Source organism: Toxotes jaculatrix, chromosome 4 (genome assembly GCF_017976425.1).
Source record: "Toxotes jaculatrix isolate fToxJac2 chromosome 4, fToxJac2.pri, whole genome shotgun sequence".
NCBI classification, from domain to species: Eukaryota; Metazoa; Chordata; class Actinopteri; family Toxotidae; genus Toxotes; species Toxotes jaculatrix.
Genome location: NC_054397.1, coordinates 18,304,283 through 18,326,967, shown reverse-complemented (window position 1 = coordinate 18,326,967; position 22,685 = coordinate 18,304,283). Strand labels below are relative to the sequence as shown.

The following is a 22,685-nucleotide window of genomic DNA, read 5'->3' as shown; positions in this document are numbered from 1 at the left end:
GTAGACACTGCAGCCTTCGAAGACAAGAATGTCGAGAGGAGAGAAAGCACAGGGGTGAGGGATAAAAGACAAGAAAAGATTAAGTATGAAAGGAAAAGGAGGGGGATCTGCCAAGGGGACCCTGGAAGGGAAGAGGAAGGAGGAGAAGAAGAGGAGTAGGGATGAGAAGAAGAGGAAGGAAGAGAAGGAGAGAAGGGGGAAAGAGATGAAGAGAACGGGGTGAGATGAGGCAAAGAAGAGGGGGGAGTGAAGTTACTAGGTGCAAGAGGAGACACGGAGAATACAACAGGAAGATAAAAGAGACATAAGAGATGGTGAAAGCCTCCAATCAGACTCAACATAAAATGATCATGACCGCAGCAGAGGCTTTTGTCTTACACTTGGAAAGGAAAATGATCTTTGTCCCAGTGCTTGTGCGTGTTTCTTTATATTCTTTTATGTAAATATAAATGAAATGACAGTTGTTATCCCACGCATGGAAATAGCACATTTTCTTTCTGGTATAATATGCCAGAGGAACAATGTCAAGGCAAGCTCAATTGTTCAGGGCTAGATGAACTATTGTGTGTACTGTGTTTAAAATCAGCACCATGCATCTTTACAGCCAAGTCGCCCACTTAGCCATGCTTCTAATTATATTTTGTCAGCCCGGGTTTCTCTGGAATAGAAAGGTTTTGTGAGGAGTGAAAAAAAAAAAAAAAAAAGCTCTTTCCACTTTTGTGGATGTCACAAAGATTGTTTTTTTTTTCCTTCATTTTTGTTTTGACTTGTCCAAAATGTCAGACCTGCAGTACAATTGCAAAAAATGTGGCCATGTGTTTTATTAACTTTTGTCTGCTTCCTGAAGTTCCCTCAAAAATAATGAATCACTCTGAATCACAAGGATTTTAAGCATCAAGTTTAGTAGCAATTGTTTTAAAAATTAAAAGCTTTTGAAGATCAAAATATGAATGAATGGATGTCGAAGACTGAGAATTGTTGTGATTATGTCATCAAAGCCTTGGTTTTGTAAATCCTTATTCAACTCACATAAATTTGTGTGAAACTTATTACACACTAAATTAAAGTTAATCGCTGGGTTTTTAAGCTACCTTTTTCTGACTCTTTTGCACAATGTTCCCTGATGTTTAAAAAGCTCTATACATCACGACAGTACAAACAGCATGTTAAAAGTAAAGAATAGGGCTAGGTATTTTCACTGTTGATAAATTGACTGATTGATGCTCATCACATTTTCAAATTCCTTCCTTTGATGGATGGAAGTACTTTCAAAAACAGCATTTTCTTAACAAATGACACTGTTAACCGATTATCAGAATAGTTTCTGATTTTTTTTTTGGTCATTTTGTTTCTACTATATTTTGTTTAGAGATTTTTGAACTGCCAGCTGATGTAATACTGGATCATGGCAGAATACAAGCTGTCAAAAAAAAACAGTGTGTGAGGAGTGAAAAGTTATTTTCTATCTTAAGACCTTTGCTTAGTAATGACTTTTTGGAGAATGCAATCACCTACCACAATGAAATATTGGAAAATGAACATCAGGTAATATTTTTCAAAAATGGTTACACAGCATTTTGGATGAAATTCTTCAATTACTTCTGGCATAAAGACTGCTGGGCTCAGGACAACATCACTGCTGCATGAAGAGCAGAGACACTGCTGTGAGTTAAGTGCTACACACACACACACACACACCCACACAGACACACAGACCCCCACACACCCACTTTGGATGAGAGGAGTAAGGACAGGGCAGTGTACTGTTCACTGTCACAGCTGGTGACATAATGTGTGACAACCACTGTGGGCCTAACACAAGCACACTAAGATACACACTGTCTTTAAAACTATACAACAATGCACTCAAAACACACACACACACAGACACAGACCAACCCATCAACCCAGTGCCCTCTATTCACACACATTTCAGAGCAGTGGGGTGTGAATCAACACCAGTTTAGATCATCAGGTCTGAGATTGAACTGGACCGACAGGCCATCGCTCATAGAGACCAATGCTCTGTGTGTGTGTGTGTGTATGGCTATGTGTGGAGGGCAGCACAGATTTCAGTGGCTATGTGTCTGTGTATGGGTGACTGTGCGTATGTATCTGGTTGTCTTACATACCTTTGTAATCACTATTGTGTACATTTGCTAGAGTTTGTGAGTCTGTGTGTGTCACGTGAATGTGAGGGGGTCACTCTACACTTATAACTGAAGAGCCTCCTCAGTGAGAAAATAACTTGTAGTATTAGTCATTAACTTAAAGTACAGTATTTGTCACACTTTCTCGTTTTTGCTTTCTCACACATATTACAGCACCACGTAAAAAGCTCTTGATGACACTTTGAGTTCACCATTCACTCCATTTAAATGTCACAGCGTTTTAAAATAAAATTGACAGTTTTCTTCAGTTTAGTCATTTTGAGATCACAGCTCTTAAAATGTCACAACTTACTACATTTTTTTATTTTTTTTATGGCTGACGTGCATTGTTTATGTTGAATTTCAACATGTCACTTCTGTCGAGTTCAGAAGTATGAAACTGTTGTTTTAACCCTATAGCAACAGATTAGACTCTCTCCTGAAATTCCATGGAGAACCTTTTGTTTTTCTGTGCTGCTGAACATGACTCTCAGAGGTTATTGTGGTTAAGCTGAAGAAAAACACATGACAGCAGATTGTTTGTGAGCTCACTTAACAGTGATGTTACTGCAACTTCATTAGTTTCTCGATAAATTACTGGCCAATACTATTTGTAACTCCATCTTGCCATTTACTTATACATTAATTTTGTATGCTGTGTTAAATTACTTACAGCAGCTTAGTCAAAATGTCTCCGTTTTGCTGTGATCTTATAAGAATATTCAGAAGTGAATATGCAGATATCCAGCGGGTGATGAATATGAATCTATAAGCAAAAAATTGTCCCAACTTTGTGTTCATTTGCCAACAAGAACAAAATGTTGCAACCATTACATGGTTGGTGTGAGAGCTGAGATATAAGCAAATGTGATCAGAGGTCAGCTCTCCATAAAACTGAACAGTAATGTTTAAATGTCTTAATAAATTGTTGACACTTTTCCTTTCACTAGCCACAACAGCACAAAATGGCAGAGTAGGGCTGTGTGCTTTTATAACCTCCAAACCCATAAACTACACTGAAAACACTTACGGTTTCTAAAACTTTAACAGAATGCTTTTAAATAGAAGTGTCCTTTAAAATACAGCAGAGGCATCTCAAAGGTGCAGCATTACTCTGACAAACAGCACCACCGGGTGTATTTGCTAACCTGGTTGCACACATTTTCTGAGGGTGGCCTTCATCTATCAAAGTATCACAGCACCACCCAAGGTAAAACTGAGGCAAACCTCTTTCTTCTCCTTAAAGAAAATCAAAGAAAGTTTAAAAAAAGAAAGAAAAAAAGGAAAGAAAAAGAAAAAAAGGGGATTACAAATAGTTATAAACTTGCCATATGCCCAAAGTTTTTTCAAAGATCATTCTGTCAGTCCCCTTACTGCACAAGAACAAAGAGAGAAATCAAAGGACATCATGAATAAAAAATTCATTCAGGGTGAGACATGAAAGAAATATAAAAGTATAGAATCTACAAGTGTTAACTCATTTATTGATTTTAGTAATCCCTAAGTCCCACTGTTGTACCCGCACCAACACCACAGAGAATACAAATGCAGGAAGGATTGTTATCAACTAAGAGTGTGTGACAGTACATTCAGACTAGTTTTACAGATTTCCAGCAGTGGAGAATAGCAAGAATTTATGGTATTATTGGTGACAGTGTACTTTTCAAACAACACACTGTTTTCATTTATTGTTTTTATAGGCTTCAGGTCAGCAAATAATGAACACTATCCCAACTCAATTTTCCGTAACAAGATTTTCACATTATAGGCAAAAGGATTAAAAAGAGGAGAAATATAATAAGAACATTAAAAAGTGAAAGGCTAAAGAAAATCAGTTTAAAGTAAAAAGGTGGTGGTGGCTTCCTCCTTCTTCGCTTTGGACCTGTGTTTTGACCATATCTGATCTGCAGATACTAAACTGTGCACAGTGTAAATCATTTGCAAACACTTTGAATGCATATGATTTCTTCATTTAAAATTTTGTATATAATAATATTAATGTTTTTGGTTGGTAAAGTGGGAAGTCCTTTAGCCCTAGGCACATTTTCTGTTCTGTATGGAGGTGCCCTCAGTAATGGCATGTAGATTGCCATTTTTGTATATCACTCATACTTCAGACTGAACAAAAAAATCCTGCTACCCTTAGAAAAACCAAGCGTCAGTGTTTCTGCTGTAATAGCCTTTATTACAGTATTGCATGCACAGTTGACTAAGTACAGTAGTATGAACCATCACATCCAAAATGGTCACCTCAGGGCCCATTCACACCACTATTAGAGAATATGTTTTTTTTTTTTTTTTTTTAAACTATACAAGCAATTCTGTGAACTGGATGAAGGTTATACCAGTGGAAAAGCAGTGATTTGTAACACCGAAGCTTGGTCCATTACCATTGCTGAATAATTTTATTCCTTATGCTCACACTTATTCATGAATTTTGGAGGATCTGCACCCTTGCACCAGATTTTTCCAGATATATTAGCTAAATTTGTGTTGCTGATATAAAAGAAAATCCCTTTTTTTCCCACATACTTCAATAGAATGCTGTTCATTCATACGCTTTATATTATGGCATTATGTTGCTAATACCACAACCATACTATAAATCATATACAGTGTGATTATACATGACTGCACTGAATATGTTGTGTCTTATAAGTGTCTGCTTTGCTATGTCTGATATCCCCTCATTTGCTCTGTTCTTATTTATAACCTGATCTTTTCCTTTGCTGTATCTTATTTGCCGCTGCAATGGTCCAATTTCCCCACGGGGGTCATTAAAGTTTCATCTCCTCAAGAAATCATTTAATGCACAAATGAACAGAGAATGCATCTTTTAACTCTTTGTGAAATAAGTCTGAGCTGTAAAGGATATCAAAACAATAAAAGGACCTGAGCTCAGTTCATGTGCAACATGTCTTTAAAATATGTTAACACTGGTTCCCTAAGACACATGTCTGAATACACACAGTCCTCCAGACTAAATGACAACGTAGGTCGCTTGTACCTTTAGCATACCAGCAGTGTACTGGACCCGCACTGCCATGGTAACAAACAAATACACGGTGAATGGACTGGTCACGGTTTGGTTAGGTTTTGGCACAAAAATGACTTGGTTAGGTTTCAGAGAAGATTGTGGTTTGGGTTAATATAAGTACTTCCTAAAGGTAAAAGGACGTTTGTTGTCATGGATACACTAATAAACATGCAGTTAAGGTTGTAGAACTTTCAGGGATTAAAGAAATAACGTTGACAATGGGTTTCCCACAGAAAAAGAACAGCGGTTTAATTTGTGTAAACCACCCCAACTTCGTCCTAACAGACTTTGTTACTCTGTGCACACAACTAACTTCCTCCTTTGCTCTTGTCGCTAGAGGTCTACAATAAAACATAACTATGGGTCATAGTAAGCTGAAAAAAAATCTATATACTAACCTTCTGTTTTGACAATCATTACTACACTTACATAAAGACATTTTCAACTCTTTTTAAAGGGAGTTTTTCCCTGCCGCCGTCGCCAAGTGCTTGCCCGTGGGGGAAATGTTGGGTCTCTGTAGATAATATTATAAAGAGTATGGTCTAGACCCGCTCTATATGGAAAGTGCCTTGAGTTAACTTCTGTTATGATTTGGTGCTATATAAATAAAATTGAATTGAACTGAACTGAACTGTAGAAGTTTTTAAGAAGATGCATGTGAGAGCTTTTTCTTCTATTATACCTGTTGCGATGATGCTGTGATCACATCACATAAACATTAACTATTCACTTGGGCCTTTTTAACTGAGACAGCTGAATCAGAGAAGCGGCTGAATGTTTTGAACTAAGGGTCAACACTAAGTGGCTATTTGACGGTGAGTATAAGGTGTAACTTCAGTCAGGAGGAGGCCAAAATACAGCACGCACTGTATCTGTGTGTTCAGACATCCCTGACCTTCACCGAAATCATTATCCACATCTGAGTGAATGTAGAGAGATTGTTTGTACAAGGGAGAAGTTCAGCACAAGATCATCTCATCCACTTTTCTCCTCTTAGGTGTGACCGCCCTCTGCTCGCTTTATTTGCTCCAAAAATCGCTCTCTTAATTTCAAAAGAAGCAAGCAAACAGGGAATGTGTAATATGTATAATGAACAGAGAGTTATGCAAAAATGTAAATATGCACTGTAAATGTGAGTAACCATGCAAAGAAGATGCCCACACAGCAGGGATTATGTTAGGACAGATTTCTTGAAGGCTTCATGTCTCATGAAACCTTTAGAAAAAAAAAAAACCCCTCATGAAACCTCAACATTTGTACATGATGTACAAACACAATCATATACACACACTCACAAGCAAGCATGTCCCCCAAATCCCTTAAGACACTCAAACAAATGTTTAATTTGATTGGCTAGAGACATACAATATCCAGTCTCTCTTTCCAACAGGCATACACGCATTCACACACAGACACACAGACACACACACACACAGACTCCATTAAGATGAGTGTGTGTTCATTATTTATCATTGTTTATATCTTTGATAGAGTGCCAGCAGAGATAACAAAGCTAAAACTGCTGACTGATGGATATTTTGCCTTCACTTATATACAGTGCAGACACACTAACACGCTAGATGGAACACTCCTTACTACACACACACACACAGACACACACCCTCTGAGCTTATAGAGGTGTATGAACAGACAGGGGGGGTCAGCTGTTTGCATGTGTTTGTGTGTGTGTTCATTTATTTATCATTGTTTGACATATTGCCACTGGAAATAATAGGGCTAAAGTGCTGACTGATTCAGATTTAGGTGTCAAATGCACTCCCAGACACTACTTTGTCTTACACACATACAAATACCCTTGGGTCTATGCATAAAAATACACATCAAAGTGATTTAATGTTAAAGTTCGTGCTTCTCTCTCAGAGTTTAAACTGAAAATGTTGCTGACTCTTTAAAACAACATTTTTTGTTTGTTTTGCTTGTTAGTTTTTTGCAGAATGGTAATCATGGCGACTTGTTTCCTTTACTTTTTCCTTTTTTATACATACATTCAGTGCTGTGACGGCTTTGGCCTGCTTTCCTCACAGATCATGTGTCAGTCACACAGTGTGAGTTACAGTGACACACTGTCTGTTCGGCCACGGAGGCTGTCGCTGCTCATGTAATCCCATCGCTTGCATCTCAAGCGTCAGAACTCTGAGGGACATTCAAGCTTAAAGGTATGCAAAGCCTATTTATCCTCTGAAGTCAGTAAACAGACATTTAGTCACCCTTGTGCTTCTAGTGTCAATGTGTGTGTCCTTGTCCAGGTGCTGAGACTGCTGAACATGAATCACACAATATGGAGACTAGCTCATTAAAATGTTCCTCTTCCACTCCACAAATGGTGAAAAACTCCACAGGTCAACTCTTAATATTAACACATTGCCTTGCCACAACCTCATCTTAGACCCACTGATATGACAGGAGAGATTTCTAATTTAAAGACAGGTTTCTAACCAAAAGTCTTTGTGTCTTACTGAAACCATTTACATTTTTGCTTTGTGTTTGTGCAATGCACTGTACTGTGGTTATAAGAGGATAACATTTGTCCAGTCTCCAACACCATTGCAGGGATGATTATAATTACAGCCACGCTACAGAACAAGTTAGTTATTCAACCTGTCAAACAAATTACATTATGTAAGCCAAAGCCATCGGGAGGCAAAGGGAAATTCACTGAACTCGGTGACTTAATGTGTGGAAAAAAAAGGGACATTAGGTGAAAATTCAATGTTCCCACGGGTAGAATGAAGCTTACATTCTTATGAGAACATAATCAATTACCTTATAAGAATAAGTAAGAGGCACATGGTTTAACATTGATCTTCTTGAGGAGGTAGTTTGGCACATTAGTCAGACAATCTGTTTCAATCAGCATTAATACAGTTAATCCCAGGACATTTAATTGAATGTAGAGCTGCTTAAGAGATCTGCTGCATGTTAAACTACGAGCAGACTAATAATTCTCACCATGGCTTGGAATATGCCTATAATCAATGCATCATTATGTTGCCAGATTTTGAGTTTTATTATGTTGTACTATGCTGGTGAGAAAATTAGGTAGCTATATAACTGGGGCAGAGGTCACTTAAATCAAATATAAGCCACATTCACACAATATATGTATATATATATTTCAAATCACTCAAATCTCATATTGTGTTTTTTTCTGTGTGTGTGTGTGTACGTGCGTGTATGCACTGACCGTTCGTGCGATTAACATCAGGTGTGTCAGCACTCTAAGTCTGATGGATACGTCACATTAACCCCTCTCCAATGCCTGTGTGTGTGTGTGTTGGTGTGTGTGGGATGCACACAGGAGGAGAGAGTATTTCACGCTGGACTCTCCCATTACCTGAGGTCAGCACTGTTACTGACAAAGTGAGAAAAAATGTGTGCGCATGTGTGTGCATGCGTGTGTGTGTGTGCAATAAACTACACGGTGCAGGTGTGAACAGCCATAATGACGGTGGCTGGTCTAGACGAGGCGCTGAGTGCAGCAGGTTTGGGAGCCTCATACTGCCTTCAACAGCACATTTTAAACTCCCGCACGCAAACACACACACACACACACACACTCATACACACCAACATACACAAATACACACAAACAAACAACAAAAACAATAACTGTCACATAATGGCAGTCAGGCCCCTTAACCTAATGTATCATGGATTTCACTTTAACACAGACAATGAGTTACAACTGAATTTATAATGTTGTGTGTAACATTTTATAATACACTTATGAGCTTTTAAATTATAACTTTTTCTTATTTTTGTTTGTTTTTTGTTTCTGGCACTGTCGCTCATTACCCTCAAATTAATCACTGACCTCACGTTAAGCACACAGGGATGCAGAATGCATAATTCCCCGTAATGTACAATAAATAACCATAAATGTTATCACTGGAATTTAAATGCCAAATTAGTCTCAAAATTTTTATCTAAAACAATTTTAGATACTGATGAAGAGACATCAAATTTGTGTCAGAGGTCAGATGAACCAATTTAGCTAAAACAGGGAATTATTATCTTCCATGCAGCTCATCCTTAACAAGAAAAAAAAAAGTGTGTGTGTGTGTGTGTGTGTGTATGAAGGGGCCTTGATCTAGAAGATAGTGAAGCTGACTGTACCTTTATGAACACTGTAACACTCACACGGCCACACATCAAACTCCACACTCTGCCTGTCTCTGCCAGCCCATCATCCACTCACTTCCACTCCATGAGGCAGTGAAACAGACACCTCTCCAAGTCCCTAAGGACCCCTGAGGCAGAGGACAGGAGGGAGAAGCTGAGCGTGGATGATGGGACGCTCTATTTAAACCACACACACACACACACACACACACACACACACACACACACACACACACACACACACACACACACACACACACACATACACACTCCTATCACTCCATCTCCCCTCTTGTTCCTATCTGTCTTCTTCCATGCATCATTCACCATCCTCCCTGCTCGCCTCCCTGACTCCAATCTCTGTTTTCGTTTCACTCTCTCTCTACCGTACCGATCGCTGAGATTAGTTTATTTGTAAAGAAACTTAAAAGCTTATGGTAGGCAAGGCTCTTCTGAAAAAATACACCTCTCATCAACATAATTCACAAGTACAGCTGTGACAGCAAAGAGCACCTCATCCGCTAATTGAGATCATGTACCTATCGCCCTGTTTGCCTGAAGGAAATGACAAATTCAAATCGTCTGCTAAACAGCAGTGAGTAAACGTTCTACATGGAGAAGGAAGAATTTACTCTCTCTCTTCCCTTTAATCTCCCTTGACATTAAATGTCATATCATCTGTACATCTGTTTTTGTTTTTCTGAAAGGAAATGGTAAGGCAGTAAGAAATGCCCTCACTTTAATTACCTTGTCATTTTGACCTGGTTCAATTTTTCAGATAAATTTGCCAGAGACAAATTTTTTAGTGCACATTAATAAAAATCATCTGTGCAAAACACAGCGGATGACTTCCTTGGTGCTGATTTAAGGACATCTCTAAGTATTCCTATGGTGTGTTTACATATAAAAATATATAAAATGGAATTTAAAGATGGAACAAATGCAGTTGAAGACGGAGTTTTATCAATGGTTTACGGAGCAAATGACGGTTCGGCAAACCAATATGTGGAAGTCTGTAAGGGTTTATGTGTTATGGGGAACCATAGGTAGATAATGTACATGTATCACAATTAATTAATCCAGGCTTTGTTGGGAGGTTGGGATGAAAAAGAAAAGAAACAACGCAACATGAAAACATTTTACTCAAAATGTCAATTTCAAGAGTATAATCCTGTCCTTACTTTTTGCCCCTTCTCATGTTATATCACAGGGAACCTGTGTGAGTATGCATTTGAGGTTTAAGGCAATTCTAAATCACTTTAGACGTGGTATGATACTCATAAACAGTTCAGACAATGTCATATATTCTAAATTTCAAAGCAGATTGGTAGATATAGATAGAAGTAGAAAGTAGAAACAAAATCAAGCTATTGTTCATTGGCATCATTAAGGAGGCCCAGGTGTCACTTGAGCCCCTGTCCTGGAAACACTGAACTATAGTGCTGAACACTGCCTGTGTCTGTCTCACTTGTCTCAGTTTTATGAGCTACTCATAAGCTAGATTTGTTTTTGCCTGTTTTATTCTTGTTGTACTTCCCTGTTGCAGTCCTATTTTATGCAGCCATAACCCGACTGGTAATTAATGTAGGTCATTTTTATTGATTTCCCCATTGTTGTTTTATCGTCTTTAAAGCACCCCGTAACTCTGATCTAGGAAGTACCTCAAGAATAAAAGTTTTATTTTATGCCCCCATTGATTGGCAGCCAATCAGGATTTAAAAAAAAAAAAAAAAAAAAAAAAGCACAATTCACACACTGCCAGTAAAAGTTTACCATTGTCACCTGTGTGTGAGAATGCTGAGAGAAATTACAGACCCCTGACAGTTTTATTGTTATTCTGCCTCCATTTATCACTTTGATGTGGTATTTATCAGTTTGATGTGCTTTAGGATTAAAAGTGCACAAAGTTGCTGCACAAAGTTAAACACAAATCTTTCTTCCTCTGAGTTTAGATCTCACTGTGAAGACAAATACTGCCATTTTAGCATGAGCACAGAGGAAACTTTGACACCAATATTGTGTTAGTGGAGGCAGAATTCATTGGAGTGGAAATACAATTTTGAATGTTGATAAATCGCGTCTGGTTTATGACTTCAATGGGCAAAGGGATCATTTCAGAAAATATATGCACATATCACAAGAGGCCATTATGCCAGCACGCAGAACAGCACACTACAAACTGTGTTACGAAGAGACAAAACATTGTGGATTGAGCAGGTACTGAGGTCACAAACACACACTGCACACTAACACACACACACTCGCATACACACCATAGTCTAGTCCAGACCAGGAATTAGGCAGACTGATTGGTGAGTGACAACTGAAATTGAATTTCTCTGCAGTGAAAGCCCAGGGGACTTGGGGGAGGACACACACACACACACACACACACACACACACACACACACAGAAATGTGGGTATAGACACACACAAGCATGAAAAGGCACACCCACTCAAACACACACACATATCAGCATGAACAAATACTGAATAATTGCTGGCACACACACAAACACATACACATACACGTATACTCTTTCTCAGTTTCCCTCTCTCTCTTTCTCTCTCTCTCTCTCTCTCTCTCACACACACACACACACACACACACACACACGTAAACTCCTATCCCCACATGTCCCTCCTCTCCAATTTACTGCCAAAGCTGTCTCTTCAAAGGCAAATCTCTTTTTCTCCACACACCATCACAATGAGAATCGCATCTGGCAACTCCAAACAAAACAAAAAGTTTGAGAAAGGCCTTCATTATGCTGCAGCCGGTTAGACGTGATTTGAATAGGGGCGACTCAAATGGCTGTCATGGAGCCATACATGAAGCAACCCCCTATAGATGGATTCGAAATGAGAAATGGTGAAGAGGAGAAACATATTTCCCCATATGTGCATGTGTGTGAGAGAAATCTAATGTTATCAGCGTTTAAGTTAAACGAAGTGTAACCTCAGATTAAAACTGGAGCTAAATATGTTAATTACATGCTGAGCACAAATATGAACAGAAGATAAAGGCAATGAGAGTGAAAGGTGACAGACAGCTTTCCTCCCTGTATCCATATGTGAATGTTCAATCAGACATTTCAAATCATCAATTAATAAGTTATTCAACATATGATGACAGAATTGGTGCTTTGTGTCTCCAGCTGTTTGCTCTCTATTACTTACATCATAAGATGATACATTAAAAGTATGCTTTTCCCCTTTCCTCCTCACTCTTTGGTCCTATGGTAGCCAAATGTTGTCTTCTCTTCCCAATCAAAATCTGTCCATTTTGTACTTTACATGTCATTTTCCTCTTTAATTAATCTCACTAACCTGAGTTTTGATGGCCTTGCTAGCAGACAGGTGGAAATGATGAAGATAGTGTTGGCTCCATGCCAGTTAATGCTGGAATGTATTGCAGCAGTTAATATTATAAGTTACTACTTTGAAAAACTTCTATTAAAAATCTGTTCAAGCAGATGCATGAAAGTTCTCTGCAACAGATGCTATAACAGACAAATCTAGCAGATTTGCAATCATCAAAACCGTACCAATTCTTAAATTAAATTTGGAATTTGTGATACAAGTTTCACTCGAAAAAAAAGTGGATTATCTTTATTCCATTTTTTACTATCCACCTCCTAATTATGGTACTTGCAGACTGATTATGGACACTTCTGCTCTTATCAACGTACAGCTGGTGGAAGTATTTAAGCAAACACCACTATTCAAACTCTTGTGATCTTTCCACTCTTTTTCCCGTAGGTCCTTTTTACAGCTTAATGCAGGCAAACACAGCTGTAAACATTCTTTGAAATGCTAATACAGCTGCTGTGTGACATTTCTCATCAAGCTTCTTCTGTATATCACCGTATGTGTGTGTGTGTATGCTCCTTTAGCAAGTGCAGCAGTCAGAGTTGGGTCATATCTTCCTTTGGAATATCAATACTTGTTTGCTGTGATGAATTTAAGCTTACATGACCACTTGCATCCTCTTGTCACATGACATTTGGGGCATGTAAAATCACCTGTTCTATTATCTTTGGAAATTTAGGAAAGTTTCTCTGGGTGATAAAGGAATGTTGTTCCTCTCATAAATGCTATATATGCTCAATATCCTGTTGCCTACAAACACAGTGTACAAGTTTAATGTACAGGTATGCTTTAAGAAAATGGGATATACTTATTTTTTCATGACTGTTTTTTGAGGATAAGCAGAAACTCATGAGGCTCAAAACTGTGGATGAGTTCAGGTGCAGTTTGTACTTCATGGTGTCATAAACATGAGCATCTGCTATATTGGGTAATCATATACATCATGGTGGTTTGAGCGCTTGAAATCTGATCACGTGAATTTTAGCAGATCAAATGCAGAGAAACAACGAGAACAGCTCATCCACTCAGCTGGAAGACAGTTTAATGTGAATGGATCTTGATGATCTCTCACACACGACTACACATCAAACTCCAGACTATCTGTGTCAACTCACGATCCGCTCGCTTCCAATCCACAGGGCAGTAAAACAGACACCTCTCCAAGTCTCTAAGGACCCCAGAGGCAGAGGACATGAGACAGAAGTTTAGTGTGGATGTTCAAACACATGACATGACATGCAGATGTGTACTTACTCAACCCTATTAACCCTTTCCCCTTTTCTTCTACACTGCTAGGGACTGGAGTAACTGCTGGGCAGCTGGAAGGGACGCTGTTGTCGCATAATAACACGGGATATTTATCTGTTCTATTTCAAGTTCTTTCTGTCTTACATTCTCTTCATTGTAACTCAAATGAACACAGACGTGTATTATACGTATATATTTATATGCAACATTTTTGCATTAGCAAATCTAAATTTGGGGGAGAAGGTAATGATACTCAGATTGTGTTTTTTTTTTATTATAGAATCAACACAGACAATTCTTGTTGTCTTGCTGCAAATGTTCACTTCCTGAGGACATTTTGAAAAGGTTCATTTTAAATAGTAAGGCTGTAATGTAATTTAAGGCTGTATGTAATTTCCCCATTGTGGTACTAATGAAGGTGTATAAAGGTGTATCTGTAACATATCGTTGTTCTTCGTACACCCAGGCTGGCTGGCTGGCCCTATTTAACCTCCTGTAGGTTAAAGCACTACATTACATTTATCTGTAAATTTATTCTTAGGCTACAACCACCTCATTTACTAAAGTTCATAGGACAAAAATGTGTAAGTAGATCTGCTCTTTTCTCCCAGGACTCATGTTAATAAACGGTTCCCAAAGCCCACGCTGAATTACTCACAAGAGCCTTTCTGTATGCTGAACTTATGCCTGGGACTTTCTGCAACATGATTTAAAATTGCAAAATGTGGTTCCTCTATGGGAATTGAAATTACTGCTGCATAATCTGCCTGCCTTCTCAACTGGCTGTCAGTGTTATTAGGGTTATATTAGAATCTGATGTGTCTAATTGAGTCGTCATTGTTAAGATTGGCCTCAGTTGTTTTAATTCACTTTTTTTTAATCTAGATTAGATATTTGGGTGTTTTAAGAAACTGTAAGTTGTCTTCAGGATTTAACATTGTATATGACTGCGGTGATAGATAATGCAGTGTGCTTTTCACTGGTGATATACAGTCCAGATCGTCTAGCTTTGAACAGTTACATGCTTGTTGTTATTCAGGCTCACTGATTTAGCACATATAATTTGAAATAACATAGTAGATGCTATATTAGAGCGGCAAGCCCCAGCTTGAATGTGAGTGAGTTCACATCAATCAAGAACTGTGTGGGAGATATAGGCCTTTTAACAGATAAAGCCCAAACTGAAAAGATTCAAAAGTAACTGGGCACTTGGCCAAAAAAAATGTTTCTTGGTCATCTGCATGTCATTTCAATGTTAGTTCATGAAAGAACTCACACAGTTGTCCGTCAATATGAGGAGTGAAGAGGTGACAGTTGCAAGAAAAGGAGAATATAATGAGGCTTAAAAAAAAAGCAAAACTCTATCAGAGAAATATCAAAGGTAGCTGGTTTGTCAAAATCAAAAGCTGAGCACACTAAGAAAAAAAAAATCAGGTGGACACATGAAATCTAGGAAATGGCAAATGACCTTGTTGACCACGGAGCACAAGTCTCATGGATGAAAATAATTTGCATGGTGAAGAAAAACCTTTTATGACTGCACAGCAAGTCAAGTGAAGAATAGTCTCTAGGACGTAGGTGTACATGTTTCCCTGTCAATGATCAAGAAAAGACTTCATGACCATAACCTCAGAGGATTCGCCAAAAGATGCAAACCTCCGGTAAGCCTCAAAAACAGAAAGGCCAGCTCACAACTCACAAAAATGTCTGGAACAAAGTTTTATAAACTGATGAAACAAAAATCGACTTCTATCAAAGTGACAGGAAGAAGCAAGTACAGGAGAAAAAAGGACCAGCTCATGATCCTAAGCACACCACCTCTTGTATCAAACATGGTGGTGGTTCTGTTATCTAAAAAAAAGAAAGAAAAAAAACTAAAATAAATATATATATATATATATATATATATAATAATAATTTGGAGAAAATCACTTGATTCCGGGGAAACAGTGTGGTCAGGGTCAAACATGATTACTTGTATGAGATGATATGGAAACACTAAAACCCACACCCCCAGCTTTTTTTTTCCCTCCTCCCTCCACGCCTTTATAACTCCTCCTATCTCTTGATCTCTCATACTGTCTCTGTTTTTCACACACCACTATATAGCCTATGAAATATCCCCTGCTCTTTTATGCGTAGTGCTGGCTGCCTTCCCTCAGGCATATTCTTTAGCTGTCTTTTTTCCCCCCACCTTTCTTATATTCTGAAGTCCCATATTGAAACATAAGGCAAGATGTGTGGAGGCTTTACCAGAGGTTTGCAAGGGTCAAATTCTGCCTCATTTGCATATATACGATCACAGGGTAGTTTCTTGAGCCCCATGGCAATATGGGAAATTGGATGTGGATGACTCAGAAAGACTGGGTTGAAAAGAGACAAAGACCTACAGAAGTAAGAACTGACTAGAGATGCATCAAATTAATATTTGTTTTGCACTAGTGTTCAGGATCTTTAAACTAAACTATTTATTATTTCCTACAGTTAATGTTTCACTTGTGGTTCTTTTTGGCCTCATATATGCAAATGTCTGTCACTGACTGACTGAGTGATGACGCTGTCCCATTGGTTGGCCAACTGGATGTTGGAGTTCCCCCACTGAATGTTGCTCTTTCAAAGTGAACTGGCAACGATCAGTTTCTAATAATTTATCAGGGGGGCATTTACAGGCAGTGCTGCCAACTTAGTGCCTGTGCCATTAGATTTGCTGTGTGTGATGTGATCATTTTACAAGTACATATAGCCAAAATTACAGCACAGCTGTTGTTGTTCACTTTTATCAGACAATGTGGCAGTAATACAATCAGGATTTTAGCAGAGTACAGTTGAAATTTGGAAATGGCTTGGAAGCGACTGCTGGTTAACATGTCGTCTTAATGGGCCACATTTCTGTCACTATTTCCTACTTGTTCCGTTGTCCAACAGCAGATACCGTAAAACGTAAACGAGAACTGCTTTATCGGGAATTTGGCTGAATTAAATTACTGTGTATGTGAGCACAGAGAGTAGGAGAGAGGCAAACAGATAAACGGGCTGAAACCGGCTGAAACCGGGCAGAACAGAAATAAGCAACTTCACAAGCAGGCTTTAAATACTTTCCATTGAAAGCAGATGTTCACAGTGTAACAGTTTTCAATTACATCCTCAAATTCACACACTGACCTGATATACTCCAGCCATATACTGGGTTTTGACCTAGTCCTGTTCCCAGTCAGTCAAGAGAAATGTACTTATTTGGCATTTTAAAAGCAGAAAACCAATATGTCTCAAAGTGCTTTCCAAAAAGGTGCTTACAAAGCAAAGCAGCACACCACAGACATCAACAGCAATAACAAAACATAATGAAAGAATGACACAGTTAAACTCAGAAAATAAGAGCAATAAAAGATAAGAGCAAAAAATAAATAAAATAAGAACATTAAAAAAGACAGTCAGGTACATCAAAAACTCAATGAATAAAAAAAGGTTTTGAGATGAGTTTTAAATATTTGGACTGATTCAGCTGATTTCAGTGATGCACAGAGGTGTTTACCACCATGTCAGTGCAGCATTAGTCTTAACCAGGACCACCAAACTATTGCCTTGCAAAGCAGCACATAAGATACAGTATGTATGGTTAAAAAAAAAAATCATGTGACAGCTTTGTGATCTACCACTGCTGCTACAGCTACGGTCAAGGTTTGGTTAAGTTTAGGCACTTTTTTTTTAACCTTGACTACGTAGGTTCTACTCAGAGAAATTGTGTGTTTTTCTGTCAACATTTAAAATATTAACATATTATTAGTGTTTTCTCCAGAAACTTGAATGGGTGCACAAAAACAGCATTGACATCAAAACTAAATGATTTGTATTTCATTTCAGTCTAAATGCTGCTAAATCTGTGAGAATAATATAATAATATCATGTTAATTTAGCAATTAATACGTAAACAAATGACATATTCAGCAGGAGTGGTCAACACTAACTGAATGAGATATAACTCTAACTAACAGGACAACAGCCACTTATATATAGGATATATTGGTGTTACCACAGTATACACGCATGCACATGGGCAGACACACAAGCACGCAAACACAGTTGCTGTTAGTTTTATCATCGCTATCATGTTGCTCTGCATTACAGCAAACCTTTTAAACCACCTCTTAGAGCTTGCTCACATAAACTCAGATGTAAAACCAAAACCATATAACATCCTGACATTTTAATCACACAGACACACACACACACATACACGCCTCTTACCGGGGTGAAGTTCATGACTTTGAGGATCCAGATGGTCAGTGCCAGGTTGACGATCATGGTGACGAGGAGGAGGAGGATGAAGAAGTACAAGCATCTCTTCCTCCAGCCGTAGATTCCCACTGCGGGGTAAACCTGGGCACCGCACACCGACGCCCCTCGTTGGTTTAGCGGGTTGGGCTGTGCCGCAAGGATATACTGCTCCTGGGTCATCTGAAAGACACACAAATAGGGGGAATACATATAAAGATCACATCACTTTTATAGAGATTGTAGTAAAATTTATGTTGATGAATTCATCTCCATAGCAGTGTGAACCAATTTTGAAGGAAAACCTTATCTGAAATTGAAATGAAAGAAAAATTGTCACCATTTGTCAAGTGATGTTACTTAAGTGACTCAGATTTATTCATTTAGCATATCTCCCTTCCTGTTTTTTTCTTCCCTTCATTCTTCTTTTTTTTCCTACTAGAAGTTTCTCATTTTGGAGTGAAAATCTCCATTTGTTCAGCTCTGCACAGAAGCCATACGAGCATAAAGGGAAAGATTTTAACGAGAAAGGGAGAGAAAGAAGGAGACGGAGGTAGCGTGTTTTTCCTCCCTTTTTCCGTCCAGGCAGTGCAGACAAAGATAAGGCAGCGAGAGAAAGGAGAGGATGAACTTTTGGGTTTTGGTCATGGTGGAGGGAAGGATGAAAACAGTATTAAACATAGTTGAAGATAAAGAGGAGAAGCAGAACAAGACAGGAATGGAAAGAGGAAGATAGAGATTAAGCATGAGAGACTGAAGGAGAGTAAAAGTGAGAGAGGAGGGGTGAGTGTACAGGAGAAAGACCAGAGCGTGATAAAAATGAGATAGAGGTGGAGCAGTGAAGTGGAGAGATAGCACAGCATCAAGTAGTACGAGATAGAAAGGGAGGACGGAGAGAGAGAGAGACAGAGAGGGAAAGAGAGAGAGCAGATAAGACAGCAGAGGAGGACAGAGTCCATTAGTTGTAGTGCAGCAGGAGGAGTCATTGGTGGCAAGAGATATGGACACTGGCTGCAAGGCACTACTATCTCTACTATCTCTGACTCTCTAACTCTCTCACACTCTCCTTACCTTGCTCTCTCTTCCTCAAATTCTCTCTCTCCCTCTCGCCCACTCCCTCCCTCTCACTCACTAATTCACTTCCTATCTCACTTTGGCACCTCTCTCTCTTTCTTTATCAGTCTCTCTCTCACACACATTATGTCTTTATTTGCTGAGACTGCATGACCTTAACACCTCGGCGACTGTTGATTTTTTTTTTCCCCTGCAATACTTTTTCTCCATATAGTCTCACATGATGATACCAACAAGCCTTGATGGGAGACAGAAATGCTGACTCTTGCCTTGCCTGCAAAAAATAAAAATGAAAGGAAAGAAAGGAAATGCAGACTTGGCCTGTTCAGGTTTTGTTGGGTTTTCAGTGGAAGAGTCTCAGAAACAAATATCAACCTACTATCTTTGTCTCCACTGTGGTCCTGGTTCTTGTGTGTAAAAAGCAAGGCCCTAATGAGCTATTAACGTTATAACAATGTAAAACCACCTTCGAAACACAGCAAAGTTTAACTTTATATTTACAGCATGTCACCTAGCAAAGAACTGTTATAAACAAACCACGGCTAACCTATCCCGTCCTTTCATGTTAAAATCCTTGAGTAATCAGCTAAAAGCAATGCAAAAAAAAGCAACACCACCAGTCTGACCAGTCCAACAGTGTAATGGTGTGTTAAAGACTGTGTGTGTGTGTGTGTTTTCCTTTACACTCCCGGAACCATTTTCCACCTGAATTAACAGAGATACTGGGTGAGTGAACTGTGATAAAACAGAGCAAAAACACAACAAATTCATGCAGAAATGCACCCAAGATGCAGTCAAGCAAATTATTTCCAGAGGTGAACAGAAATACACTTGGCTGCACTATCTATGAAGCATGAATTCAATGAGTCTGTGTGTAGCAATTATTAGATGTTTAAGCCTTTAATATCAGATTTGAAGGAGCAGGTGATGAAAGGACATGATGCATATTGAAATCTGTTTCTTTGGCAAAAGAAAGACTGAGCTACTTTTAAGGTGCGTACAAAATATGCAATCAATATTTTGGTCTAAATGTAATTCATCTAATTTATATCTAGGCACAGTCAGGACGTGAGACACATTGATACCAAGTGGAAAGAGGGTTTAAAAGGGCAATGTGTAAGAACTGGCCAACTGTCAAATTCATATTCGAAACAAATATTATCAGAAAGCTGGAGTGTCCACCCCTGTCCCTCCTCCCAGCTCCTCTTCCCCTGTGCCATAGACTGGCTGTGAAGCATACTGGCACGACTCTGGATGGGTCAGTGGACTGTCAAAAAAACATTAAACCAAAAAATAGATAAATAAATAAGCACTCAAGTTTTTACCAACCCTCTCTGTGTAGCTGTCGTTGAGGGCACGCATTAGACCGTGCTGCATGTGTGTTCCTGGATTGGGCTAACTGGCCACTCGCAAGTTTTAACCCTCACCTTTGCATTGAGCTAACATTAGCTTGAATAGAAAGCTAACCTCAGCATAGGGGTTGTTGACATGTTGCCAAACCTGCATGTGTTGGGAAATAATGTTCTCCACACAGGTTTACCTTGCAATCTGATTATGTAACTGGTAGGTTACACATGTTGGGCTGAGGGCAGACTGGACACTACAATGACTCACTACCGCCTTTTGAGGAACAAAGTGGTATTAAAAGATGCAAAGGGCCAGGGCTAGCTGGTTAGCATGCTAACTTCAGCAGATATCTCTGCAACATGTTACACATCTGTTGATAATCCTGGTTAATTTTTGAATGCTTTAAACTAAGACACTGCCCCTTCAATGTTAGACAAGTGGGTTAATGGATTAATGATGTTTTGCCTTTTCACAGTGAAGAAATTCTCCAGCTAAATTCTCAGATAGTTTATCTGTTTCACTTTTTGGGTGCATCTGCTCAGCCTGTTCAGATACAATGCATATGAATCAATAGCAGGGTATGGCGGTGGAATAAGGTTTTGGAATGGGCTGCTGATCATTTTATCTCAGTATTCAGCATCCACATTGAATCAATAGCTGAGTGTGTATACCTGTGTGCAGTTATGCTTGCTGCGTCCTGGAGTTTTCTGTGATGCCCCGCAAATGCTAATCATTTTCGTCCTGCATGTATCAACAGTGGAAATCAATAAATGTACACACATATCCGTGTTTGTGTGTGGGGGTGTGTAGCAGTTTTTGCATGAGTGTTTCTCAAGGGCAAGAATATGAGTCAGTTGAATAACCAACATAACCAATGAAAACCAAACACATTTTTTTTCTTTACTTTTTTTCCCCCAATCAACAGGTGATATTGAATTACGTGATTCTGTGTCACTTTTTGATTGTGTGTGGTCAGTTTGGTGAATTTTTAACTGACTCCGTCAAGTGTAGTGTTAACATCTTCTCTCATGTTCTGTCACTGACTCATTCATTGTCTTGCATTGTGATGTGTCACATTTCTGTCAGAGCCATGCATGGTTATCAATCCAACTCAGTACCTTAATAAAATACTATTCACTCTCCTCCCTCCCCATAGGTCCCCAATTTCATATTTCATTTGTCATATTTTTTCCCCACACAGTCTTTTGCCACAGAAAATCCCCCACTCCCTGCCCTTTGTAACCCATTCCTTACATCTCACTCTTTCTCTTGGCTCTATCCTTCCTTTCTTTCTTTTCACTTCATTTCTCATTCCTTCCATCTTCCTTTGCCACTGTCATTTCTCAGACATTTCAGTTATTTTCTTCCTCTCTTAATTCACATTTAAAGCAACTTTATGTCCTTGGCCTCACTCTCCCTCAAATCCATCACCCACCCATCCTTTTACACTCATACCAACTTCATACTTCTCTCCATTTCTTCACTCATTCTCCTCCTGTTTTCCTATCTCACTTCATTGCTTTCTTCCTTTCCACTCTTTGTTGTCAGTCAATTTTGTTCTCCCCCTTTTCCTCCCTCCTTTCCTCTGTTCTACAGTCATCCCGCCCTCCCTCTTCCAATGCATTTCTTAGATTGAACTGACAACAGAGTCATCAATCAATCCCATGGTGCACCACAGCCTGCAGGCCCTGCACAGCGTGACCCAACTTTATTAACATCATAATGTCTAAGATGGCCATGAAAAAAACAACAGCTACTAGAGCCACGTTACCATGGTTACCATTACAGTATACTGTCAACTGTGACCTAAGAATGATCTCAGCAAAGCCAATAATGGCCTTTTCAAGAAACCTGCTTAAATTAGACTTCATATACACTATATAAATAGCAGGATGGTGAGGTGATTATTATTGGCTGGTTTCACCGCAATAATGTGCCTCACTATGTGCAACTGAGGAACATGGAAAGTAGCACTTTCAGGAATAAAAATCTCCTAAAACCAAATTTACTGTGAGACCAAAAACCAACAACTCTCAGGCCC

The 22,685-nt window shown here is 38.9% G+C and overlaps 1 protein-coding gene across 1 annotated transcript in view; it reads right to left on the bottom strand.

The window, feature by feature from the left end:
* The window catches only part of LOC121180766 (zeta-sarcoglycan), a 141,393-nt gene extending 122,987 nt beyond the window's left edge, over positions 1-18,406 (bottom strand). Inside the window, exon 1 of the mRNA XM_041036410.1 lies at positions 18,197-18,406. Coding sequence (XP_040892344.1) covers positions 18,197-18,406 — 210 coding nt within the window. The remainder of the gene's footprint in view (positions 1-18,196) is intronic.
* Between the last annotated feature and the right edge of the window lie 4,279 nt (positions 18,407-22,685).